Genomic DNA, 27,456 nt, shown 5'->3' on the forward strand with positions numbered 1-27,456 from the left:
GGGCACTCTGTCCTGAATGAACTGACCTTTAGGGGGCGCTCTGTCCTGAATGAACTGACCTTTAGGGGGCACTCTGTCCTGAATGAACTGACCTTTAGGGGGCGCTCTGTCCTGAATGAACTGACCTTTAGGGGGCGCTCTGTCCTGAATGAACTAACCTTTAGGGGGCGCTCTGTCCTGAATGAACTAACCCTCAGGGGGCGCTCTGTCCTGAATGAACTGACCTTTAGGGGGCGCTCTGTCCTTAATGAACTAACCCTCAGGGGGCGCTCTGTCCTGAATGAACTAACCCTCAGGGGGCGCTCTGTCCTGAATGAACTGACCTGTAGGGGGCACTCTGTCCTGAATGAACTGACCTTTAGGGGGCGCTCTGTCCTGAATGAACTGACCTTTAGGGGGCACTCTGTCCTGAATGAACTGACCTTTAGGGGGCACTCTGTCCTGAATGAACTGACCTTTAGGGGCGCTCTGTCCTGAATGAACTGACCTTTAGGGGGCGCCCTGTCCTGAATGAACTAACCCTCAGGGGGTGCTCTGTCCTGAATGAACTGACCTTTAGGGGGCGCTCTGTCCTGAATGAACTAACCCTCAGGGGGTGCTCTGTCCTGAATGAACTGACCTTTAGGGGGCGCTCTGTCCTTAATGAACTGACCTTTAGGGGGCGCTCTGTCCTGAATGAACTGACCTTTAGGGGGCGCCCTGTCCTGAATGAACTAACCCTCAGGGGGTGCTCTGTCCTGAATGAACTGACCTTTAGGGGGCGCTCTGTCCTTAATGAACTGACCTTTAGGGGGCGCTCTGTCCTGAATGAACTAACCCTCAGGGGCGCTCTGTCCTGAATGAACTGACCTTTAGGGGGCGCTCTGTCCTGAATGAACTAACCTTTAGGGGGCGCTCTGTCCTGAATGAACTAACCTTGAGGGGGCGCTCTGTCCTGAATGAACTAACCTTTAGGGGGCGCTCTGTCCTGAATGAACTAACCCTCAGGGGGCGCTCTGTCCTGAATGAACTGACCTTTAGGGGGCGCTCTGTCCTTAATGAACTAACCCTCAGGGGGCGCTCTGTCCTGAATGAACTAACCTTTAGGGGGCGCTCTGTCCTGAATGAACTAACCTTTAGGGGGCGCTCTGTCCTGAATGAACTGACCTTTAGGGGGCGCTCTGTCCTGAATGAACTAACCTTTAGGGGGCGCTCTGTCCTGAATGAACTAACCTTTCGGGGGCGCTCTGTCCTGAATGAACTGACCTTTAGGGGGCACTCTGTCCTGAATGAACTGACCTTTAGGGGGCGCTCTGTCCTGAATGAACTGACCTTTAGGGGGCACTCTGTCCTGAATGAACTGACCTTTAGGGGGCGCTCTGTCCTGAATGAACTGACCTTTAGGGGGCGCTCTGTCCTGAATGAACGAACCCTCAGGGGGCGCTCTGTCCTGAATGAACTGACCTTTAGGGGGTGCTCTGTCCTGAATGAACTAACCTTTAGGGGGCGCTCTGTCCTGAATGAACTAACCTTTAGGGGGCGCTCTGTCCTGAATGAACTAACATTTAGGGGGCGCTCTGTCCTGAATGAACTGACCCTCAGGGGGCGCTCTGTCCTGAATGAACTAACCTTTAGGGGGCGCTCTGTCCTGAATGAACTAACCTTTAGGGGGCGCTCTGTCCTGAATGAACTAACCTTTAGGGGGCGCTCTGTCCTGAATGAACTAACCTTTAGGGGGCGCTCTGTCCTGAATGAACTGACCTTTAGGGGGCACTCTGTCCTGAATGAACTGACCTTTAGGGGGCGCTCTGTCCTGAATGAACTGACCTTTAGGGGGCACTCTGTCCTGAATGAACTGACCTTTAGGGGGCGCTCTGTCCTGAATGAACTGACCTTTAGGGGGCGCTCTGTCCTGAATGAACGAACCCTCAGGGGGCGCTCTGTCCTGAATGAACTGACCTTTAGGGGGTGCTCTGTCCTGAATGAACTAACCTTTAGGGGGCGCTCTGTCCTGAATGAACTAACCTTTAGGGGGCGCTCTGTCCTGAATGAACTAACATTTAGGGGGCGCTCTGTCCTGAATGAACTGACCCTCAGGGGGCGCTCTGTCCTGAATGAACTAACCTTTAGGGGGCGCTCTGTCCTTAATGAACTAACCCTCAGGGGGCGCTCTGTCCTGAATGAACTAACCTTTAGGGGGCGCTCTGTCCTGAATGAACTAACCTTTAGGGGGCGCTCTGTCCTGAATGAACTAACCTTTAGGGGGCGCTCTGTCCTGAATGAACTAACCCTCAGGGGGCGCTCTGTCCTGAATGAACTGACCTTTAGGGGGCGCTCTGTCCTGAATGAACTAACCCTCAGGGGGCGCTCTGTCCTGAATGAACTGACCTTTAGGGGGCGCTCTGTCCTGAATGAACTAACCTTTAGGGGGCGCTCTGTCCTGAATGAACTGACCTTTCGGGGGCGCTCTGTCCTGAATGAGCTAACCTTTAGGGGGCGCTCTGTCCTGAATGAACTGACCTTTAGGGGGCGCCCTGTCCTAAATGAACTAACCCTCAGGGGGCGCTCTGTCCTGACTGAACTGACCTTGAGGGGGCGCTCTGTCCTGAATGAACTAACCCTCAGGGGGCGCTCTGTCCTGAATGAACTAACCTTTAGGGGGCGCTCTGTCCTGAATGAACTAACCTTTAGGGGGCGCTCTGTCCTGAATGAACTGACCTTTCGGGGGCGCTCTGTCCTGAATGAGCTAACCTTTAGGGGGCGCTCTGTCCTGAATGAACTGACCTTTAGGGGGCGCCCTGTCCTGAATGAACTAACCCTCAGGGGGCGCTCTGTCCTGACTGAACTGACCTTGAGGGGGCGCTCTGTCCTGAATGAACTAACCCTCAGGGGGCGCTCTGTCCTGAATGAACTAACCTTTAGGGGGCGCTCTGTCCTGAATGAACTAACCTTTAGGGGGCGCTCTGTCCTGAATGAACTGACCTTTAGGGGGCGCTCTGTCCTGAATGAACTAACCTTTAGGGGGCGCTCTGTCCTGAATGAACTAACCTTTAGGGGGCGCTCTGTCCTGAATGAACTAACCCTCAGGGGGCGCTCTGTCCTGAATGAACTGACCTTTAGGGGGCGCTCTGTCCTGAATGAACTGACCTTTAGGGGGTGCTCTGTCCTGAATTAACTGACCTTTCGGGGGCGCTCTGTCCTGAATGAACTAACATTTAGGGGGCGCTCTGTCCTGAATGAACTGACCTTTAGGGGGCGCTCTGTCCTGAATTAACTGACCTTTCGGGGGCGCTCTGTCCTGAATGAACTAACATTTAGGGGGCGCTCTGTCCTGAATGAACTGACCTTTAGGGGGCGCCCTGTCCTGAATGAACTGACCTTTAGGGGGCGCTCTGTCCTGAATGAACTAACCTTTAGGGGGCGCTCTGTCCTGAATGAACTAACCTTTAGGGGGCGCTCTGTCCTGAATGAACTGACCTTTAGGGGGCGCTCTGTCCTTAATGAACTAACCCTCAGGGGGCGCTCTGTCCTGAATGAACTAACCTTTAGGGGGCGCTCTGTCTTGAATGAACTAACCCTCAGGGGGCGCACTGTCCTGAATGAACTAACCTTTAGGGGGCGCTCTGTCCTGAATGAACTAACCCTCAGGGGGCGCTCTGTCCTGAATGAACTGACCTTTAGGGGGCGCTCTGTCCTGAATGAACTGACCTTTCGGGGGCGCTCTGTCCTGAATGAACTGACCTTTAGGGGGCGCTCTGTCCTGAATGAACTAACCCTCAGGGGGCGCTCTGTCCTGAATGAACTGACCTTTAGGGGGCGCTCTGTCCTGAATGAACTAACCCTCAGGGGGCGCTCTGTCCTGAATGAACTAACCTTTAGGGGGCGCTCTGTCCTGAATGAACTAACCCTCAGGGGGCGCTCTGTCCTGAATGAACTAATCTTTAGGGGGCGCTCTGTCCTGAATGAACTAACCTTTAGGGAGCGCTCTGTCCTGAATGAACTGGCCGTTAGGGGGCGCTCTGTCCTGAATGAACTAACCTTTAGGGAGCGCTCTGTCCTGAATGAACTAACCCTCAGGGGGCGCTCTGTCCTGAATGAACTAACCTTTAGGGAGCGCTCTGTCCTGAATGAACTGGCCGTTAGGGGGCGCTCTGTCCTGAATGAACTGACCTTTAGGGGCGCTCTGTCCTGAATGAACTGACCTTTAGGGGCGCTCTGTCCTGAATGAACTGACCTTTAGGGGCGCTCTGTCCTGAATGAACTAACCTTTAGGGAGCGCTCTGTCCTGAATGAACTAACCCTCAGGGGGCGCTCTGTCCTGAATGAACTAACCTTTAGGGGGCGCTCTGTCCTGAATGAACTAACCCTCAGGGGGCGCTCTGTCCTGAATGAACTGACCTTTAGGGGGCGCTCTGTCCTGAATGAACTAACCTTTAGGGAGCGCTCTGTCCTGAATGAACTGGCCGTTAGGGGGCGCTCTGTCCTGAATGAACCAACCTGCTTTAGGTACTACGTCCAATCTCGTCAAGGAAAACAGTTTCTCCACAAGGTTATTGATGTTGACTGGAGGCTGAGGTTTGGCTTTCTCTGCCAGGAGGGAAAAACACCAGTTACTGAATCAGAAAATCCTTTTTCCAGAAAATGACCAGAGTTTGAATTGTTCTCCAAACTCAAAATGAAAAGCAGCTACTGATGTCAATTTTCATTTAAAGTCATACAGAAGAAAGGTGAAGTAAACTCAATCTTTTTCAAAAAAAAAAAAAATATATATATATATATATATACATACATATACATACACACACACACATATACACATATATATATATATATATATATAAATATTTATATATACACACACACATTCTCGCAATTTTGCCATAAGGCATTATTATTGGGTGAAGACGACTTTACAGCTGGACACTTGAACACTTCCAAAATAAAAACAAGTTCAATCTTTAAGGATTAATTACATTTAAACACTGTAAGAACAACAAACTAACCTGGACAAGGTGCAACAAGAACAACTGTTTTTCATCAAATAAAGGGAAAATAAACATAAGCATGTCATGTTTTCTCTTTTCCTCACTTTCCAGCTGTGTTACTGATCAGGGCTCAAGTATACATACTTGAGAGAATTTAAAATAGATTCTAAAAGGCTTTAGAAAACTGGCATGGTTAAAAAAAATCATTTTTAAGTAGAAGCAGTTCTTCAAACTGAAATTATTTATTCTACTCAAAGGATGAGCTCAAATGCATTGGGATCCTGATCACAGCCACAATATAGAGTCCAACAGACCGAATGGAGACAGATTACATGAGTCAAGTCAGATCATTAGATTTTATTGGTAGGGTTAGGGAAATCTTTTTCTACATTAAAGCTCCCATATTATGCTATTTTTCAGTCACGTCATATAGGTCACAGAAGCCCAAAAACATAGTATATAAGTTTGTTCACCCCAAATTCATCCTGTGTTCGGAGTTTGAGGGTCTAAAAAGTGGCTCTGAGGAGCCCTCCTCAGAACAGCCTGTTTATCACAGCCTACTTTCTAGGATGCACTTGAATGCATCTGGCCACGCCCACTCACACACGGTGGGGGGTCAGAGGCACATCCCCTCGACCGGTTCAGCTTAAGTTTCAGTTTCATTTTCAAAAATGTGATTTAGCGAGACAAGGAGGAAAAACACAATTTTCAAATTGAACGTCTTAATGAGGCTGCGGCAGCACACACTGCTGTAAGAAACTCTTCAAAGTGAAAAAGGCATCATATGTCCCTTAATCAGAGCAGCGTTTGCAAGCAGAAACACACACAGCATGAAAGGAATTTTCCGGGGGCTGAACAAACACCTGTCTGGGGCGGTGTCACCAACCTGGAGGAGCAGCGATCTGGGTTTCAAACCGCCCGTTTGAGCACACATTGGCGTGCTTCGTTTCGCTGACCGGGAGCAGAGACGGTGGTGGAGCACACAGGCCGTTACAGCCGGGGGGGGGGGGGGGGGGGGGGGGGGGGGGGGGGGGGGGGGGGGGGGGGGGCATCATATGGGACCTTTAAAGCTACACTAAGGAACTTTCAGTTTCCGTTGATTTCGGCGGCCCCACTGGACAAAGCGGTAGTGTTTTTCCTGAAGGAATACTACAGTTCCCATGAGGCCTAGCGCGTGGCGTGGTAAAATGCTGCTCCCGGTGGCGTGCTGTCGGACTGAACTCGTCTTCATTTGTTTCCAGTGTCTGTGTGAAGGACGGATAGCGACGAGGTCATGAATCTAACGGTGGCTAAACAATGTTCTATCATGATGTGACGCACGCCGTCAAGCAGTCCGCACATCTGGAGTGTTTTAGTGAGCAGGGTTCCTCCCACCCTCCTCACAGCTGCTCAGTCCAAGTGAAGCAATACTGACGCCCTCAGGCCGACAGAGGGTCATTCAGCTGCTGGAGGTCGATGTATCGTCACAAAAGATATTAAAAAGTTTTATTAAGGTTGAAAAGTTCCTTAGTGTCGCTTTAAGACTTCATCAGTGAAAACAGCTCAATAATGCTGCTGTTCCAACACTCAGAACATCCAGGAGGAGAATTTCACTGAAACGACCACAAGAAATCCCAAAATCCAATTCCAGTCAGATCAAAGTGCTTACATGACGACAAGATCTGACACCTAAGGAACTGCATGAATCCAAAACAGGAAGAACCTCCACCCAGGACTGCACCACCCTGGGGAAGAACCATCACTGAGGACTCCTCCACCCTGAAGAAGAACCTCCACCCAGGACTGCACCACCCTGGGGAAGAACCATCACTGAGGACTCCTCCACCCTGAAGAAGAACCTCCACCCAGGACTGCACCACCCTGGGGAAGAACCATCACTGAGGACTCCTCCACCCTGAAGAAGAACCTCCACCCAGGACTGCACCACCCTGGGGAAGAACCATCACTGAGGACTCCTCCACCCTGAAGAAGAACCTCCACCCAGGACTGCACCACCCTGGGGAAGAACCATCACTGAGGACTCCTCCACCCTGAAGAAGAACCTCCACCCAGGACTGCACCACCCTGGGGAAGAACCATCACTGAGGACTCCTCCACCCTGAAGAAGAGCCTCCACCCAGAACATTTTAGTGTGACCTAAGCTGCTGCTCAGGCCAGATGGTTAAAAAGACAACATTCACACAACCAAGCCTTCATAACACAACCTGTGTGTTGTTTGATCACTGAGGTCACCGCAAACGCCTGAACCTGGAAGACTGTAAAGCTGTGGCGCCACCGAGCAGCTGCTCGTTTCTTCCATCTGTACAACATGAGCAAACCAGAGGAAAGTGAAGAAACAGCAAGTCTGCGAGTTAGTCTGACCTCTGTGTGTGTGTGTGTGTGTGTGTGTGTGTGTGTGTGTGTGTGTTCTTACTGATGTGTGTCCTGCGCAGTTGTTTTCTGTCTGTTGGATTGGAGCTGAAGAAAACAGTCTGAGACCCCCAAACAACTCTGTACAACTCCCTGTGAATACACTGCGCACGCACGCACACACACACACACACACACACACACACACACACACACACACACACACACACACACACACACACACACACACACACACACACACACACACACACACACAGGTCAGAACCTGTGGTAAAGATAACCGGAGGTACAGGTTCGTCAGCCTGTGGCGGAGAAAAGGTCATCAGATCCAACAGTCCAGTCAGAAGGTGAAAGGAGTCAGTCAGTGTGTTAAAATGCTCAGAGTGGAGTTGATCAAACTGATGGATCCTAAAGACTGGATCAAAGGATCAAAACCAGGACCAAAACTAGAGCTAAGCATTAATTGTTCTGTTGATCTTAAACCACATGTTGTAATCTAAAAAACACTTAAACACTTAAATGTTGAGTCACCCCACATTTTTGACAATACCTTCATTTCCTAGATTGAAGACAGACTTCCTGGCATGCTTTCAGCCTCAAACAAATAAAGTGAGCCCCAGAAACCTGAAAACAGAGTTTAGCTGGAGCAAAGTGCTCTCTGTGAGTTGGTGTGAAGACGACAAAAGAGTCACAAAAACTTCACACTAAACGTTAACATGTTCCAGAGCGTCGCTCATCAACATGTGGCTCTTCGGAGGCTTCTGTGGCCGGACCGGAGCCTGCATGCTTATTATTATTATTATTATTATTATTATTATTATTATTATGCAGCGAAGAGCAGCTGGAAGGGTCCATGTGTTGTAAAGTAAAAAAATAAAAACGTTTCTTACACGGACTGCAGCTCCTCTCCTGCACAGCGCCGCCGCCATGTTGGACCAGGAGACCTGCAAGAGAAAGACGTTAAAGACATTAGAAACACGGGAAACATTAGAACTATTAGAAACAGACACCAAAAAGAACCGGTCTGTCCGATTAGAACCGGTCTCTCCGATTAGAACCGGTCTCTCCGATTAGAACCGGTCTCTCTGATTAGAACCGGTCTGTCCGATTAGAACCGGTCTCTCCGATTAGAACCGGTCTCTCTGATTAGAACCGGTCTGTCCGATTAGAACCGGTCTCTCCGATTAGAACCGGTCTCTCTGATTAGAACCGGTCTCTCTGAATAGAACCGGTCTCTCCGATTAGAACCGGTCTCTCCGATTAGAACCGGTCCTCTCCGATTAGAACCGGTCTCTCTGATTAGAACCGGTCTCTCCGATTAGAACCGGTCTCTCTGATTAGAACCGGTCTGTCCGATTAGAACCGGTCTCTCCGATTAGAACCGGTCTCTCTGATTAGAACCGGTCTCTCCGATTAGAACCGGTATGTCCGATTAGAACCGGTCTCTACAATTAGAACCGCTCTCTCCGATTAGAACCGGTCTCTCCGATTAGAACCGGTCTCTCCGATTAGAACCGGTCTCTCCGATTAGAACCGGTCTCTCTGATTAGAACCGGTCTGTCCGATTAGAACCGGTCTCTCCGATTAGAACCGGTCTCTCTGATTAGAACCGGTCTCTCTGAATAGAACCGGTCTCTCCGATTAGAACCGGTCTCTCCGATTAGAACCGGTCTCTCCGATTAGAACCGGTCTCTCTGATTAGAACCGGTCTCTCCGATTAGAACCGGTCTCTCTGATTAGAACCGGTCTGTCCGATTAGAACCGGTCTCTCCGATTAGAACCGGTCTCTCTGATTAGAACCGGTCTCTCCGATTAGAACCGGTATGTCCGATTAGAACCGGTCTCTACAATTAGAACCGCTCTCTCCGATTAGAACCGGTCTCTCCGATTAGAACCGGTCTCTCCGATTAGAACCGGTATGTCCGATTAGAACCGGTCTCTCTGATTAGAACCGGTCTCTCTGATTAGAACCGGTCTCTCCGATTAGAACCGGTCTCTCTGATTAGAACCGGTCTCTCTGATTAGAACCGGTCTCTCCGATTAGAACCGGTCTCTCTGATTAGAACCGCTCTCTCCGATTAGAACCGGTATGTCCGATTAGAACCGGTATGTCCGATTAGAACCGGTCTCTCCGATTAGAACCAGTCTCTCTGATTAGAACCGGTCTCTCCGATTAGAACCGGTCTCTCCGATTAGAACCGGTCTCTCTGATTAGAACCGGTCTCTCCGGTTAGAACCGGTCTCTCTGATTAGAACCGGTCTCTCCAATTAGAACCGGTCTCTCCGATTAGAACCAGTCTCTCTGATTAGAACCGGTCTCTCTGATTAGAACCGGTCTGTCCGATTAGAACCGCTCTCTCTGATTAGAACCGGTCTCTCCGATTAGAACCGGTCTGTCCAATTAGAACCGGTCTCTCTGATTAGAACCGGTCTCCCCGATTAGAACCGGTCTCTCCGATTAGAACCGGTCTCTCCGATTAGAACCGGTCTCTCTGATTAGAACTGGTCTCTCTGATTAGAACCGGTCTCTCTGATTAGAACCGGTCTCTCCGATTAGAACCGGTCTCTCCGATTAGAACCGGTCTCTCTGATTAGAACCGGTCTCTCCGATTAGAACCGGTCTCTCCGATTAGAACCGGTCTGTCCGATTAGAACTGGTCTCTCTGATTAGAACCGGTCTGTCCGATTAGAACTGGTCTCTCTGATAAGAACCGGTCTGTCCGATTAGAACCGGTCTCTCTGATTAGAACCGGTCTCTCCGATTAGAACCGGTCTCTCCGATTAGAACCGGTCTCTCTGATTAGAACCGGTCTCTCCGATTAGAACCGGTCTCTCCGATTAGAACCGGTCTGTCCGATTAGAACTGGTCTCTCTGATTAGAACCGGTCTGTCCGATTAGAACTGGTCTCTCTGATAAGAACCGGTCTGTCCGATTAGAACCGGTCTCTCCGATTAGAACCGGTCTCTCCGATTAGAACCGGTATGTCCGATTAGAACCGGTCTCTCTGATTAGAACCGGTCTCTCTGATTAGAACCGGTCTCTCTGATCATCTTGCGCCTGTGCAGCAGGGTGTGTGTCCGAGTGTGTCTGGACCGTCTGATCTGAGAACCTTCTGGGCAGGACCCTTGTTTTCATCTCCAAGATTTGACCTTTGCCTGGGGATCTGTCCCGCCTGCTGGACTGTGGAGGACTTGTCGCTCGACACGGCGGGCCGGGAGCTGGAGCTGCTGCCGTCGGTGCTGAATCTGCCGATACGCTCATGTTCTCCGGAGTGAAGGGAAGTCCACCCTGCACAGCGGTGCTCCGCACTGGGTTCTATCATTTGGGAATTGATGGATTTCTAATCACTTTTAAGGTGAAAATATGTGAAACCAGCGGGAATCTGTTGACCGTCGGCCACTCCTCCGCCAGCCACCGGCCATGAAGCCACGTCTACAGCGTCTGTTTACAGTCCAGACCCCATCAGAACCTCCTCCTGGAGCTCCTCCTCCAGACCCCATCAGAACCTCCTCCTGGAGCTCCTCCTCCAGACCCCATCAGAACCTCCTCCTGGAGCTCCTCCTCCAGACCCCATCAGAACCTCCTCCTGGAGCTCCTCCTCCAGACCCCATCAGAACCTCCTCCTGGAGCTCCTCCTCCAGACCCCATCAGAACCTCCTCCTGGAGCTCCTCCTCCAGACCCCATCAGAACCTCCTCCTGGAGCTCCTCCTCCAGACCCCATCAGAACCTCCTCCTGGAGCTCCTCCTCCAGACCCCATCAGAAGGTGAGGTTTTTGTCTTGGAGGATGAGATTCTGGATCAGCAGCTGCAGTCAGACCAGCAGAGCTTCCTGAGGACAGATCCCTCACTGGGAGGTCGACTGGAAGAAGATCTTTCTGACCCGGGACACTGAACTGGCCTGGAACGACTGTAATAATCTTTTAATGGAGGCAAACCATAAACATGCTCCACAGCAACAATGTAAAGGGAAGAACAACCCGGCGGTTCTCCTCTGAACTTCCAGCTCTAAAGCAGGAGAGAGCTGCAGCCCGGGCCGCGGACAGACGAGGCTGATGCTGCATTCACACCGGACGCGTCGCGGGCGTCGTCGACGCTCGGGACGCCTCGAAGCTGACGCTTGTGAAGCTTCAAGCACGACGCTGACACCAGGTGGTCACCGAGCTCACGACACTCGCGCCGCTCAGGAGGCTGATTTCTGCTTCCAGCTATGGCGGATGGCATCAGCAGAGTGGCTCGGCTTCATTTGTTAGCTAGCTAACCCTATCCGTTCTATTCTTGTCTCGGTTGCGGTCTGACGACGTGTCATAAAGCTCAGGACAAGAGCGCACAGCCACAATCAACTTGTCTTCCATCGTTGTCTTTCCTTTCCGGACTCCTGGTCCTGGCGTGAAATGCAGTGACGTAGCAGCGGAGGGATCGTCTCTGATTGGCTGACGCCCAGCGGCAGCGCGTCGAAAGTTCAGTTTTCCAAACTCTCAAAAAGCGACGCTCACGACGCTCCTGACGCCGGGGACGCGCGACGACGCTCGAAACGCTCAAAACGCTTGAAAAGTCGACGCTCCTGACGCTCCCAAAGCGCCGCCCCCGCCCGCCGCTCCACGACGCTCGTCCACCATAGACTTGCATAGAAAAACGCCGCCCGTGACGCTGAGGTTACTAGATCCAAAACCACAGATAGTCTGAAGGATCCAAAAATATTCTGGAAAGTGATAAAGTCTGCTTCCATGGATGAAACCACAGACGACTGCCCCACCTGTACTATGGACGGAAAACATATGGCGTGTTTCCACCGGCCCTACTCCGCTCCACTGCACTCCCCCCACGGCGCCCGACTCCACCCGCCTCGGCTTGGCGCTGTCTCCACCGGCCTGGTTCGTCTCCATGCTTACCATTTTCAGTGGGCGGGAAAACGAGAAGGCGGGAAAAATGTTGGCGCTTCGGGTATCAGGTTTCAATTGAGCCACAGCTGGTTGCTGATTGGTCAGTGATTTTGACCAATCAGCGACCAGTATGTTTTTGAGGTCACATTTCCAGCCTGACTCAGCCCGACCCGGCCCTCGAAAGCCTACCCAGGTTGTGGTAAAGCGGGCCGGTGGAAACGCCCACAAGCGGGGCAGAGCCCAGTCGGGCCGGGCCGGGCCGGTGGAAACGCCCACAAGCGGGGTAGAGCCCAGTCGGGCCGGGCCGGGCCGGTGGAAACGCCCACAAGCGGGGCAGAGCCCAGTCGGGTCGGGCCGGGCCGGGCCGGTGGAAACGCCCACAAGCGGGGCAGAGCCCAGCCGGGCCGGGCCGGGCCGGTGGAAACGCCCACAAGCGGGGTAGAGCCCAGTCGGGTCGGGCCGGGCCGGTGGAAACGCCCACAAGCGGGGTAGAGCCCAGTCGGGCCGGGCCGGGCCGGTGGAAACGCCCACAAGCGGGGTAGAGCCCAGCCGGGCCGGGCCGGGCCGGTGGAAACGCCCACAAGCGGGGTAGAGCCCAGTCGGGCCGGGCCGGGCCGGTGGAAACGCCCACAAGCGGGGTAGAGCCCAGTCGGGTCGGGCCGGGCCGGTGGAAACGCCCACAAGCGGGGCAGAGCCCAGTCGGGCCGGGCCGGGCCGGGCCGGTGGAAACGCCCACAAGCGGGGCAGAGCCCAGCCGGGTCGGGCCGGGCCGGGCCGGTGGAAACGCCCACAAGCGGGGCAGAGCCCAGTCGGGCCGGGTCGGTGGAAACACGCCACTAACGACTGGGAAAGCAGCAACTCTCAGTGGCTTTAAGTCCTCGGATTCCAGTCCTCTGATCCCCCCACCAGGGCCTGACATGTAGAACCGCTGTCTCAGGACGTCTTCACACCGACCTGGGCGGAGCCAGGACCCTTTTTTGGAAGTGTGAATTTGTAAATCAGCCTCCTCATAAATAACTGGATGGTGTTCTCATCGTCGAACCAAAACGGCGTCAATCCAGACAGAAGCAGGTCGGGTGCCGGAAGGAAATGCGATTCTTGTTCCAAAATAAGTGATTTCAAAATAAAATCTGTGTCGTGTTTTTGCCTTAATATTTATATATATATATATATATATATATATATATATATATATATATATATGTATATATAAACATTTTTTTTTTTTACTTCTCCTGGTAGAATACAGAAAAACCAGCGTGATGCAGTCATTATACGCTTTAGAGGAATGAACGCTTTTGTTCTTCGTCACTGCAGGAAAGTCAAACGACTCCAAACAGCTGTGTGACCGGAGCAGCTCCGTGTTGCCAGATTGGGCGGGTTTCTGCCAAATCAAGCGTCTTTGTGAACACGTCAGACGGGTTGATGAAATGATTATGTGTTTACGACATGTTTTTTATCATACAAATACCGTTTTAACGTGCATTTTCAACTGAGATGGCGGTTTGGGCTGCTTTCTATTGAGTTAATCGGGATTCATATTGTCTACGGGGGATAACGACAGATCTGGCAGCCTCCTCCAGCGGCCTGCAGAGGCACCGCAGTGCTGCGGTGGTTCCGGACTGCAGCCAGAACGGCTGTTCTGTTGTACATGATTTCTCTGCAGGCCAAACCAATCGCTGACTTTCAGAAGGAAGCACCGGCTCTCCACCCGGACCTGGGTCCCCGGCGCTCTGCAGCCCACTGCTCCTCCGGAACGCTTCAGCGCCCTCTATGGATGGTTCAAAGCCGTTTTCACTGAGTAATGACCAATAAAGCACCTTATCCTATCCTTATCCGCCGTGCTCAATGTGCGCTCAGAATATCAGTTCGTATCAAATTATTGAATTCCAGCTCCTAAATTGTTTATTGTATTGTTTATTGTTTATTGTATGGTTTATTGTTTATTGTATTGTTTATTGTTTTGCTTGTTTTAATATCGATCAACCTGAGTTCCACTTGTGGTTAAACTGGACTGTCTCATGTTGTATTTACTAGGGCTGAACAATTTGGGAAAATAATCTAATTGCGATTTTTTTTTCCCTAATATTGCGATTGCGATTTAAAATGCGATTTTATTATTTTATCTTCTTTTTCCCCAAAAAAAGCCATAAATATTTGTTTTAAATATGAGCAACACAACATGAAATCTGTTTAGTGTAAAATGTTCTTTCCATTTGTATGAATAAAATTATAAGATTTACAACTTTAAATAAATGGGATTTTTATTTAAATGCTCCAAGAAACATAAGAAGAAGCACTTTGTAAAAACTGTACAAAATCCACCATCTTGACAAAAAATATATAAAATAATAAGCCTCTATCTCACTGCTCCCAAAGCAGTAGTAACATTTTATACAACTGAAGCAGAGAATTTGACTCTATTTGAACATATTTTGTAGAATCTGAATAAAGTTACAAATAAAAAAACAAATGCACTTTTAGATTAGGCAAAGAAATAAACCAGACCAGTGTGTAACGGTACTGGAGCTCGGCATTTTCACTTTGCAGGCGTCATAAGAGGTACAGTAAATTTTTTTCAAGTGTTGGAACACATTTGTTGTGTTACCGCTGGTTGTGGCACGACACGCTCTGCTCAACACTTGACGCTGCGCTGCATCGTTTTTTTAAATCCGAAGTAATCCCACCCAGCTGCTGTGCTGCTCCTCCTCCGGACGGACGTCTCGGGAGCTTCTGAGGACCAGAGGCCACTGAATCCGTCACGGCGCTTCTCTCGCTTCTGTTTCTTCGTCTACTTTGGAGCAATGGCGGGTGGCGACCAACAACTTAGGTGCATACCGCCACCTACTGTATCTCTTGGTGACTGCGCTTCAGGTTACCGCTTCTGTTTCTGTCGCGTGATTACATTTTAATCGCGCACGTTGCGATTGGCAAATCACATTTTATCATATTGCAACATTATTGCAAATGCAATTAATCGTTCAGCCCTAATATTTACGTGTGAAACAACTCCAGATGTGCTGCAAACAAACTGCCCTTTGGGATTAATAAAGTTTTCTGAATCTGAATCGTGTGGTACGGAAGCCTCACACGGACAGAAGTGCGGCAAACGAGCAGTGGCGTCTCTCTCTCTCGCTCTCTCTCTCGCTCTCCCCCCCTCCACACACACACACACACACACACACACAGGAAGAGAAAGACAGAAGGGTCGCTGACTGTCACTTGTATTGCTACCTGAGTTTTCCTCGCCAGCTGGGGCGCCCCCTTGTGGTTAAATAAAAACACAGCAGTGCAGCTCACAGAACAAATACTTAAAGACAGACCTTCTTAAAAACTGACTGTAAAAGGTAAACTAAGCATGTTTAGTGTGTCATTAATATTAACTATTGCTTTTTAAAATATGTTCTTTACCATTTCTGGTTGAATAAAAACATTCTGGCAAAAAGACAAAAAAAAAGATGATGCAGTATCTTGTGATGTATGTATCTCCATGGGGCCCCGAGCATCCAGTGGAACTCCCTCCCTCAGACCTCCAGCTGGACCCCCTGCTGGACCCCCTGCTGCTCTTTAAATCCAGACCCAGACCCCAAATCCGGACCGCCCTGCTTGATGAGGCTCAGAGTCTGGTCTCCACTCAGCTGCTCTGTTTTATGTTGTTCATACTCTTCTTTTTTCATTTTTCAGTGTTATAATGTTCAGAGTCCCTGGCTGCTTTGAAAGGCACTTTTTAAATTGAATAAATTATTATCATTATTGTTGTTGTTGTTGTTGTTGTTGTTATTATATTATTATATTGATTGTTTACTCTTTGTTCAGGAATATTTATTGTGAAATATTTACTTTGAACTGATCTTCCGGGTTGGAATCACAACTATTAATGTTGTAGATATACTGTGGCTCAAACGTTCTAAAGTTTTGAACTTTTTCATAGTGTGCGCTGAACGACAGCCCATAGTGTTAAAACAAACAAACAAACAAACAAACAAACATCGGAATCATTGGAACCATGAAGAATATTAAAACACCGGACCAGGTGGGGAATGTGAAGCCTCTGAGAAAAAGGACTCAATGTCCCCGCTGGAAGGGGGCGTTTGTTTTCCCCTCCTGGACGCACCGGAGCCTCTCCGTGAACGGGCGGATTATTGCTCTGGGATCGGTTGTACCTGGTTCCTCTGCAGACCGGCAGCCGCCGAACCGTCGGATCCGCTCTGGAGTCTCTGATCAGCCGCTTCCAGACACGTGAAGGTCCCGGTGCGCAGATTGAACAAGGGTCAAGATGGAATAACACGACATCCCGTCAAGACTTTCAGAATAAAATCCTGCTCCATGGAAGAAATGCACAGTTAAAGAAAACCTTTTAAAAAATCCTCTTTAGTCAAGATTTCAATCGTTCTGTCAAACTTCAGCTCAGCTGTGATCTGATCTGCTTCACGTTGGTGCTTTTAAGGAGGCGTGTGTTGTTTCTCCTCTCTCTCTCTCTCTCTCTCTCTCTCTCTCTCTCTCTCTCTCTCTCTCTCACACACACACACACACACACACACACACACACACAACGTGACATTCTGTTGACTTCAAGTCATTAAAAAACAAACTTTTATATTTGAACTAAACTTTGATTTCAGTAAATCTCGCTTTGGAGTTTTATTTTGAAAGTGTACCAGAGACGTGTCTGAAGAAGGACACACCCACTCCGCTTTCAAAGAAAAAAAGGATCAGATTTGTTTGACAAAGTGAATTCTATTTCATTTATTTTAATTATTCTAATGAATTTCTTGATAAATGTTGTTTAATATTAAAGCTCGGGTTGGCGATTTGAATGAGATCCATTTTTTTAAATACTGGTTAAAATGATCTTTATGACCCGATGGGAAACAATTCATAGCGTGTTCTTAAAGTAGTTTGGAAAATATCCGCTATCTACAGCAGGAGGAAAACGGGAAAAACAGCAACCAATCGTCTTGACGGGACACCTTTTTTAAAACCAATCAAATCCCTTCGCTGTTCGACCTGCCCCCTGCGCGTACATGTCAATGGCGTGCACTGACCCTGGTTCAGTGCAGCGTAGAAGGACGGAGCGTCGTTGCAGAATGGCGGAGAAGAATGTTTGGGGCTTTACTTACCGGTGAGTGCGCCATAACTTGGCGTAGTGCAAATAAAGAAAAACGAAGAAACGAAGCGCTGAGGACAGGTTACGCCAGGAACGCACTGGACGCGGAGAGCTGCAACGTCTCCGCGTCTCCGCTCCCAACGGAGCTCCTCCAATGGGGTGGGAGCTGGGCGGAGCCTTGGGAGATGCTACATTCGTGCTACATGCTAGTTTTCCAAGATGGCCAACCCTAGCTTTAAGTAAAATATTTCACTTTTATCAAAGTAAAAGTTGGGAGCAGGCTTCTGGCGCCACCTGTCATGTACTGAGATACGTATGACGTGATGACGTCAGAAGGCGAGAGAACGGAAGCCAGAACCTCACAGGCGGCATGTTTTTTGTAGTCCGCAGTTGTTAAATAAAAGTACCAAAAGACAGCGCTTCATGTCTTGGTGTGCTGCCTAATTCAGCACTGAGGTGACGGGTACACAGCTGATGTGGAATAAAGCTTTGTTTTCAAAGTTCTCAGGAACTCAGTGTGAAGGCCGCTCTGTTTGTCTGGAGTCACTTGGAAACAGCGTCTGCTGGTCTCCTGAGATCTCGCTATATGAGATGGCGTGGCCGGAAGTCCTGCAGAGTCGGGCTGGATTCTCCCCGGAGCAGCAGCCTTGCTCTCAATCAGCTGATCTGTGTGTGCTTCCTCTGCAGTCCTCAATAAATCCTCCTTGTGCAGCGTCAACACCTGGACTCCTCATCTTTGGCTCTGATTCACCTAAAATTCCACAACAGTTTGGGGCTCGTCCGGGATCTAAATACAACATAAACCAGCTGAGTGCAAATGTTTCCTTCTTAATACTTAATAAGGAAGTAATGCCTTACCTGTGGGGATGTTTGACTAGATAAAAGAACTATTTCATGGTTGATTGGAATTTTTAAAGCAAATTTCTAAACACAAAGAGCCAAAGATGTCCCTAAATTTTTGATTGATTCTTATCAATCAACTGCTAATCATTGATTAGTAACAATTGGGTTGTAATAATAATTTTATCCTAATTCAGAACTGTGGCTGAGAGAGCTGAGGAAGAGTTTCTGGACTGGAGTCTGGACGGCCCTGGGGCCTCTGGCGCTGAAGGGCTGAGTCCCTGAAGCGGAGATTTCTGCTGGTGAAGCTTGTTGAAAACCTGGTGAGTGTGATTCTGCAGCTCACCTCACGACTCTGACGCTCTCTCTCACGTTAAAAAAGGGGGTAAATAGAGAAGAAGGTCATGATGCTGGGAGGTTGTTCAGGTTTGTAGAGGACATGTGTTGCTGTTTGTGTTGCTGTTTGTGTTGCTGTTTTGTGCAGTTGTTGTTTGTGCTAACCGTTTGGTGAACACCAAAGTGTTAAACAGGAACAGAAGAGACAGGAAGTAGAACAGAGCGGCGTGGGCTGATCCCGTTGAAAGTTTTCAGCAACTATTCGATGAGTTCACACCGGTCGGGGTGGTCGGCAGGACCGAGATATTGGAATGTTTAGAAGAGTCACAATCTACGGCCCGAGCCATGATTTCTGGCTGGTTACGCAGACAACCGAGTGATCTGAGAACACCGAGAGAGTTAGAGGTTTACTTTAATACATGGTGGTTTGATTTCCTGGTTCTGTGTAAAACACGGATTGAGATCCTCACTGGTGCCACAAAACCAGCTGTTGAAGAGAAGTGTGAGGATAGACATGCTGGAGAGAGAGAGAGAGAGAGAGAGAGAGGCAGAGAGGCAGAGAGAGAGAGAGAGAGAGAACAGAGAGAGAGAGAGAGAGAGAGAGAGAACAGAGAGAGAGAGAGAGAGAGAGGCAGAGAGAGAGAGAGAGAGAGAGAGAGAGAGAACAGAGAGAGAGAGAGAGAGAGAGAGAGAGAGAACAGAGAGAGAGAGAGAGAGAGAGAGAGAGAGAGAGAGACAGGGCAGAGAGAAAGACAGGCAGAGTGAGAGAGAGAGAGAGAGAGAGAGAGAGAGAGAGAGAGAGAGAGAGAGAGAGAGAGAGAGACAGGGCAGAGAGAAAGACAGGCAGAGTGAGAGAGAGAGAGAGAGAGAGAGAGAGAGAGGTGGAGTGAAGTGAAGAGATGAAGAGTGTGATGAACAGGGAGGAAGAACAGGAAGTCAAGAAAAATCAGCAGGTTTTAACCACAGGGAAGGTTTTCAGCCTGTTTGTTTTGTTTCCTGTTTTCTTACATGTTTAAAATAAGGAATCCATCAATGAGTCAACCAGAGTTGCTTGCTGAACATGTGATCTACTCCACTGTTTTAACCTGCAGTCTACTGAGGACGCCCAAGATTAGAATTTATATTCAGATCTTTGACTCTAACAGCCTGTCTGATCACGACGGGTTGATTAATCTATGATGTGATTGATGATTGGTTCTCTGAGAGAGATTCACTCTGCAATCTTAAAAATTTGATTAATTTAAAAATTGAATTCATCTGCAGCTTAAACCAAAATAAAGAAAAACAGTAACTGTTTTCTAATGAGAGGGAATTCATTTAATAGAAATCAATTCCTGCTTATATCTACACACAAGACAAGCCGTCTTGACATAGTTTTTCATTGTTCATCTGAGGAACAAACTTTGAATGCAGTGTTTTATCAGAGGAATCAAATAAGATGTCTGCTGCTGACAACACAAACATCCACTGGTTAGAAGTAGTAATACTCTGAGCAGCTTGTCTGGAGACATGCTTTGTACTCCTAAGTATTTTCTGACACCAGTACTTTTACGTGTAATTGAGCATTAATCAGTGAAGCAGTATTTGTACTTCAGTACTAAATTTTCAGAAACCTCCACCTCTGGGAATTTGTCAAAATAAATGTCCTTTTTTCCATCTTCAGTCGGGTCAGAGGCCAGGAGAGCCACCTGTGAGCCTTTTCCTGGGAAATGCTGTAAAGCAGTGGTTCAGGCCTGTTAGAGAGAAAACTGATTTCTCCAAGACTTCCAGCTGCGTGCAGGGTCAGAGGTCAGGGTCAGAGGTCACTGCTTGAGCCATTGACAGGGTTGAGGACGGCTCCCTGAGGACAAACCCTCAGGATGATTATTCATGATTATGTTAAAGAGAAAAGACAACCTGAATTTGAAAAGCAGTCCAATTTTTTTGACAAACTGTTAACCCGCATAGCGTCTGTTTTTTAAAAACAAGCTGAACATGGAGTTCAGCTTGTTATTGCAACATGAAAACCTCATAAATTTCCAGTTTATTTTAAACCCTCCAAAGTGAGCTGAAGAAAGTTCTTTCAGTGGTTCTTATCAGACTGCTGAGGAGCCGAGGACCCTGAACAGGAAACAATCCAGAGAAAATATCAGCACTGTACAGGCGCTCGCCGCTCCGATCCACGACCCCGATCCTCACGGCCAGCTGCACCGCACCGGCCAGCCAGGAGGGGGAGCTCTGTCAGCGGCGGGAAGTGCAGACAGTGTGGTGATTCTCTGTCCTGTTCTGCTGAGACTTTCTGTACAGGAGAGGAGACGTTGAGGAGACGTTGAGGAGACGTTGAGGAGACGTTGAGGAGACGTTGAGGAGACGTTGAGGAGACGTTGTGGAGACGTTGTGGAGACGAGGAGACGTTGAGGAGACATTGTGGAGACGTTGAGGAGACGTTGTGGAGACGTTGTGGAGACGAGGAGACGTTGAGGAGACATTGTGGAGACGTTGAGGAGACGTTGAGGAGACGTTGAGGAGACGTTGAGGAGACGTTGAGGAGACATTGTGGAGACGTTGAGGAGACGTTGAGGAGACGAGGAGACGTTGAGGAGACGCTGAGGAGACGTTGTGGAGACGTTGAGGAGACGTTGTGGAGACGTTGAGGAGACGCTGAGGAGACGCTGTGGAGACGTTGAGGAGACGTTGAGGAGACGTTGAGGAGACGTTGAGGAGACGTTGTGGAGACGTTGAGGAGACGTTGAGGAGACGTTGAGGAGACGTTGAGGAGACGTTGAGGAGACGTTGAGGAGACGTTGAGGAGACGCTGAGGAGACGTTGTGGAGACGTTGAGGAGACGTTGTGGAGACGTTGAGGAGACGCTGAGGAGACGCTGTGGAGACGTTGAGGAGACGTTGAGGAGACGTTGAGGAGACGTTGTGGAGACGTTGAGGAGACGTTGAGGAGACGTTGTGGAGACGTTGAGGAGACGTTGAGGAGACGTTGAGGAGACGTTGAGGAGACGTTGTGGAGACGTTGAGGAGACGCTGAGGAGACGCTGTGGAGACGTTGAGGAGACGTTGAGGAGACGTTGAGGAGACGCTGAGGAGACGTTGTGGAGACGTTGAGGAGACGCTGAGGAGACGTTGAGGAGACGTTGAGGAGACGTTGAGGAGACGTTGAGGAGACGCTGTGGAGACGTTGAGGAGACGTTGAGGAGACGTTGAGGAGACGTTGAGGAGACGTTGAGGAGACGTTGTGGAGACGTTGAGGAGACGCTGAGGAGACGCTGTGGAGACGTTGAGGAGACGTTGAGGAGACGTTGAGGAGACGTTGTGGAGACGTTGAGGAGACGCTGAGGAGACGTTGTGGAGACGTTGAGGAGACGCTGAGGAGACGTTGAGGAGACGTTGAGGAGACGTTGAGGAGACGTTGAGGAGACGTTGTGGAGACGTTGAGGAGACGCTGAGGAGACGCTGTGGAGACGTTGAGGAGACGTTGAGGAGACGTTGAGGAGACGTTGTGGAGACGTTGAGGAGACGCTGAGGAGACGTTGAGGAGACGTTGAGGAGACGTTGAGGAGACGTTGAGGAGACGTTGTGGAGACGTTGAGGAGACGTTGAGGAGACGTTGAGGAGACGTTGAGGAGACGTTGTGGAGACGTTGAGGAGACGTTGAGGAGACGTTGAGGAGACGTTGAGGAGACGTTGTGGAGACGTTGAGGAGACGCTGAGGAGACGTTGAGGAGACGTTGAGGAGACGTTGAGGAGACGTTGAGGAGACGTTGAGGAGACGTTGTGGAGACGTTGAGGAGACGTTGAGGAGACGTTGTGGAGACGTTGTGGAGACGTTGTGACTGCGGAGGCGGTGGACACATTCTCGGAGACGGCTGCTCCTGGTGGCTGCTGGGAGGAGGCTGTGGAGGCGCTGGGTTTGATTACGACGTGAAAACATCGGACGTGATAACGGCGTACCGCTACGTGATGGAAAATATGAGGCAGCATGACCGCGACAAGGTCAGGCCATGAACACACACACACACACACACACACACACACACACACACACACACACACACACTGGGGGGAGGAGAGATTAGACCTTAAAGTTTTAAATTCCTGACTTTATTAGCTTTTGAATGGATTATGTGTTTTGTTTGTTTTATAAGTCACCAGGAAGATATCAGTGGGTCGACGGGCTGAACCGTCCTGACCAGACTGAACCGGAGGCAGCAGGATCCTCCATGATGGTCACTTCTCCCCACATCACTGTAACCTGAACACAGGGGGCGGGGCTTCTGGTTCTAGTGGTTTTAATTATCCACCACTTTCTCAGTTGGGTGAAGAATTAAAGTGAATTAATTAAATGAATTTGTTTCAATACAGTTTCAATGAAATAACTTGGAGGTCACATTCCGGGTTTTCAAACTGAGTGAAGGGGGGGGGGCAGGTTTATCTCGACCTTCCCCTTCGACATAACAAAACTAGCACCACAATGTTTTTACAGGACTGTGCTACAAGAATTTGTTACTGTCTATGAATCTACATTCTTAACTTTGAAATCTACTGAAATGAATCACATTTGCACCTTTATTTGATTCAGTTGGAGGATTTGTGGGCTAACTATAAAGAGATTACTCAGATTTAGCATCGACTAAACCTCACAGAATCACACTGGAGCTAAATGTCGAACTGCTACAGGGAGACAATAGAAGGTTTGTCCAGAAGTCATTGGAGGTATTGAATGTCTTATGAGCTCAATGAATGATTCAGTGATGTTTAATATCAACTCTTTCTACACCAAGACGAGGAGGACCTGATGGGTGGACATTTTTCCAAGATTTTATAGAAATCACCTGAACTGTACTATCTGCGACTCCAGAATCTGCTGATTTTAAAATCATTTTGTCTTTTGGACCTCTGACTCATGCTGCTGTCCAGTCGCTGACCTGTCTGACCTGTCTGCTGCATTATTTTAGCTCAGATTGGATCCTGAAAGGCAATATTTGCCTGCATTCACCTAAAGAGGTAAATACTGCTTCACCTTTGGCCCAGGACTTTGTCTCTGGTCTGGGAGTTTGTGCATCGGCAGTGAGGGGATCTGGATCTGGACCTGTCAGGTGGAACTCTGATACAGTATGAGGAGGAACTCATCCATGCATTTGTTTCTGCGAGATTGGACTACTGCAACTCCCTTCTCGCAGCCTGCCCAAAAAGTGTATTAAAAAACTTTCAGTTGGTTCAAAATGCAGCCGCCAGATTATTAACTGGAACTAGAAGACGTGAACACATTACTCCCGTTCTAAAATCTCTTCACTGGCTTCCAGTCGAGTTTAGAGTTAGATTTAAAATCCTTCTCCTCACTTACAAAATCCTAAATGGGATGGCTCCAACCTATCTCCAAGATGCTTTAACGCCTTATCAACCAATCAGAGCACTTCGCTCTCAAAATGCAGGGTTACTGGTGACTCCTAGAGTCTCTAAATGGACACTAGGTGGAAGAGCCTTTAGCTATCAGGCACCGTTTTTATGGAACCAGCTTCCAAGTGGTGTCAAAGAGGCAGACACAGTCTCCACATTTAAGGTTAGGCTCAAGACGTTTCTCTTCGATGCAGCCTATGATCAGGTCAGCTAGGGACTCTAAACTAAACTAAACTAAACTAAACTAAACTAAACTAAACTAAACTAAACTAAAACAAACCAAACTAAAGTAAACCAAACTAAACTAAACTAAACTAAAACAAACCAAACCAAACTACAGTAAACCAAACTAAACTAAACTAAACTAAACTAAACTAAACTAAACTAAACTAAACTAAAACAAACCAAACCAAACTAAAGTAAACCAAACCAAACTACAGTAAACTAAACAAAACTAAACTAAACTAAACTAAACTAAACTAAACTAAACTAAATTAAATTAAATTAAACTAAACCAAACCAAACCAAATTACACTAAACAAAATTAAACTAAACCAAACTAAATTAAACTAAACTAAACTATACTAACTAAATACTAGTTTAAACAGTTAAGTATCCACAAAGCTGCCCCAGGAGCTAGAATGCTGTGGGAAGTACGGTGCACTGAGCCCTGTCCTCTAATGTCTGAATGTTATTCCCTTTAGTCGTGTTCATTGCTTTTCCCCTGCTGTCCCCCCCTTCGAGGGGGAGTCTTCTCCAGTTTCAGTTGCTGACTCCACTATTACGAGGGCCTATGAACAAGCTCCGTCTGGACCGGGAGGACACTCCTGTCGGTCCTGCCCGTGGACTGGCTTCGGTTCTACTGCTGGGATCCGTGGTTCTTGTGCTGGACCGTCCAACGGACTGTCCTCAACATAGTCCTAGGCTTTACTTCTTATTGTCTCATGCTAGCTGTTGCCAAAGCTGTCCGTCCCTGGGAGAGGGATCCCTCCATACTGTGGTTCTCCCCAAGATTTCTTCTTTTCCCACTGGGTTTTTGGAGTTTTTTCTTGCCGGATGTGAGGGTCGAAGGCGGTGGTTGCTTCGTTCTGTCTCGTTACTGTAAATATTGACATATTACCATTATGCTTATTCACTGTTTTTACTTTTACCGACAAATGTAACATCTTGAAGCCCTCTGAGGCAACTGTTGTTGTGATACTGGGCTATACAAAAATAAATTGATTGATTGATTGATTGATTGAGGAGGATGTTTTCAGACCAAAAGGTTGAAGGAAGCTTGAAGAGCCTGACACTGTTCTCCTCCTGAACCGTCTTCCTGAGGGAGGCCGCCGAGCATCCTGAGCCCAGCTGCAGCTGAAAGTGACGTTCCTTGGACCCGTTCTGGAGGAGAAGAACCGGTCCTGGTCTCCAGGAAGACCTGGACTGTGGTCTAATCTGCTGCTACAGACTAAGGGAAGAGACGTTGTCTTTTCTAGGTCTGGCAGAATGCTGTCGTCACTGGATTTCTGGTTTGCGGCTGTAGACTCTGTGTTAGGAACAACCACACAAGGATGTTTCTGCAGGACTGGAGTGAACAGAGACCAGGTCACAGGAGGGTCAACATCTGGAGGAGGACTAAACATCAGCCTCTGGTCTGGGATTACCTGGCTACGGACCGCCCTGTCATCTCTATTCCAGGAGAAGGGACGGTTCTCTGCAGGTATTCTGGTTGGGATCATGGATCACGGTTTCACCCTGATGCTTGTTTCTCTTGCAGACTCCTGACTGGGTTCCTGGGCTCCTAAACAGTCTGAGAGCAGCTGATGCTCCAGCAGAGGTTATCACTGCAGCAGGTTTTGGTGCAGGACGGCGGATGCTTGGTACATGTGTCACATTCTGCTGCTGGTGAATAAAGCACAGAGTGCCTGTCAGCAGGGGGTCGGGGTGTGAAGCCATGTTCTGTGGTTTTACTTTCACCTTGGAAATATCTGCTCAACTGAATCTGGGTGAATGTGACTGTGACTGTGTTACGGCTGACAAACTAACTTACTAACAAGCTAACACTGACACTGATGACTGACTTTGAGAACGACCAGACGTTCAGTGTTTTATTGTTGTGTTCAATGTTTTTGCTGATTTTAATGGTTTTTCTTTCTTTTCTTGGTTTAGCTTGATTGGACACATCGCGGCCACTGATTGTCTTTTGCCTTCCTGGTTGATCGGCCTGGACCAGGATTGTTGTTTGGCATGAAGGTATTTCCAGCTGTCACTGTCCCATGGTGCTGATTGGTTTAAACTGTGCATCCATGACTGAGAGCTGCTTGGTGTTTTTGTGACAGTGGATCAGTTGGAAATGGTCGTTGAAACATCGGACATATAAAATAAAAATGACGATGCACTTGGAGGAACTGATCTTATTGATGTTTATGGGAAACATTAATATTGACGTGTGACACAAATGAAAAGTGGTTTTACTTTGTCTGGCTTTACTGTCTCCGTTAGTGAGTTAGATTATTGCTAAAATTCAAATTTATTTTGTGTCTGGTTTTGTTTAAATTGAAATTTAACAACAGGAGGGATTGATGTGGAATAAATGCTTTGTTTTCAGAGTTCTCAGGAACTCAGTGTGAAGGCCGCTCTGTTTGTCTGGAGTCACTTGGAAACAGCGTCTGCTGGTCTCCTGAGATCTCGCTATATGAGATGGCGTGGCCGGAAGTCCTGCAGAGTCGGGCTGGATTCTCCCCGGAGCAGCAGCCTTGCTCTCAATCAGCTGATCTGTGTGTGCTTCCTCTGCAGTCCTCAGTAAATCCTCCTTGTGCAGCGTCAACACCTGGACTCCTCATCTTTGGCTCTGATTCACCAAAAATTCCACAACAACAACAATGGCGACGAGGAAGACGAGGACCATGGATTTTTTTTTTTGGTGAAGAAAAAAAAAGATGGCGGCGATGCGGCACGTTAGCAAAAGGCTAAGCTAACAGTATGGAAAATTCAGGTATTCCACGGTTCGCTTGCTACACGTTTCCAGCTACACTCGGACCGAGACGGACACGGTGGTTGACATCTTCCGAGCTGTATGCAGACGGGAAAGGACTTATTTTGGCGAACGATGCCACAGATGCAATTAAACAGCGGAGACGAGCTCTTTTACTGCACCTAGCGGGACCGGACGTGCAGGATGTTTTCTCCACCTTACCGCAGACGGCGAGGCGACGGACTACGCGGCGGCGGCGGTGGCGGCACTCAACGCATATTTTGTTCCCCAAGTAAATGCGGCATTTGCACGTCAAATGTTTCACAAGTTGTCCCCAAAACAAGGTGAGACTGTGCAACAGTTTTGTGCACGCTTAAGGCAAGCTGCAAAAGACTGTGACTTTCAAGGAGAAAGAGATAACCAAATCAGAGACGCTGTCCTGAGTAAATGCATTTCTGAATATGCACGGGAAAAGCTACTTGAGGAGGGTCCAGGGTTAACAGTGGCTCGCACATTGGAGGGAGCGAGTGGAGGAGCAGTGGAGGAGCAGCTGGCAGCGATGAGCGTCACGGGGGAGAAGAAAGAAGAGGACACGTCAACCGGATTTCAACGAC

The 27,456-nt window shown here is 48.7% G+C and overlaps 1 protein-coding gene across 1 annotated transcript in view; it reads right to left on the bottom strand.

Annotated features, from left to right (window-relative positions):
- Nucleotides 1-16,479, bottom strand: part of LOC115399861 (ATP synthase-coupling factor 6, mitochondrial-like) — a 31,076-nt gene extending 14,597 nt beyond the window's left edge. Inside the window, exons 1-3 of the mRNA XM_030107498.1 lie at nucleotides 16,380-16,479; nucleotides 8,225-8,278; nucleotides 7,378-7,477 (exon numbers count right to left, since the gene is read on the bottom strand). Of these exons, the coding sequence (XP_029963358.1) occupies nucleotides 7,378-7,477; nucleotides 8,225-8,263 (139 nt within the window). The 5' untranslated portion in view covers nucleotides 8,264-8,278; nucleotides 16,380-16,479. The remainder of the gene's footprint in view (nucleotides 1-7,377; nucleotides 7,478-8,224; nucleotides 8,279-16,379) is intronic.
- Between the last annotated feature and the right edge of the window lie 10,977 nt (nucleotides 16,480-27,456).

This window comes from Salarias fasciatus, chromosome 13 (genome assembly GCF_902148845.1).
Source record: "Salarias fasciatus chromosome 13, fSalaFa1.1, whole genome shotgun sequence".
NCBI classification, from domain to species: Eukaryota; Metazoa; Chordata; class Actinopteri; order Blenniiformes; family Blenniidae; genus Salarias; species Salarias fasciatus.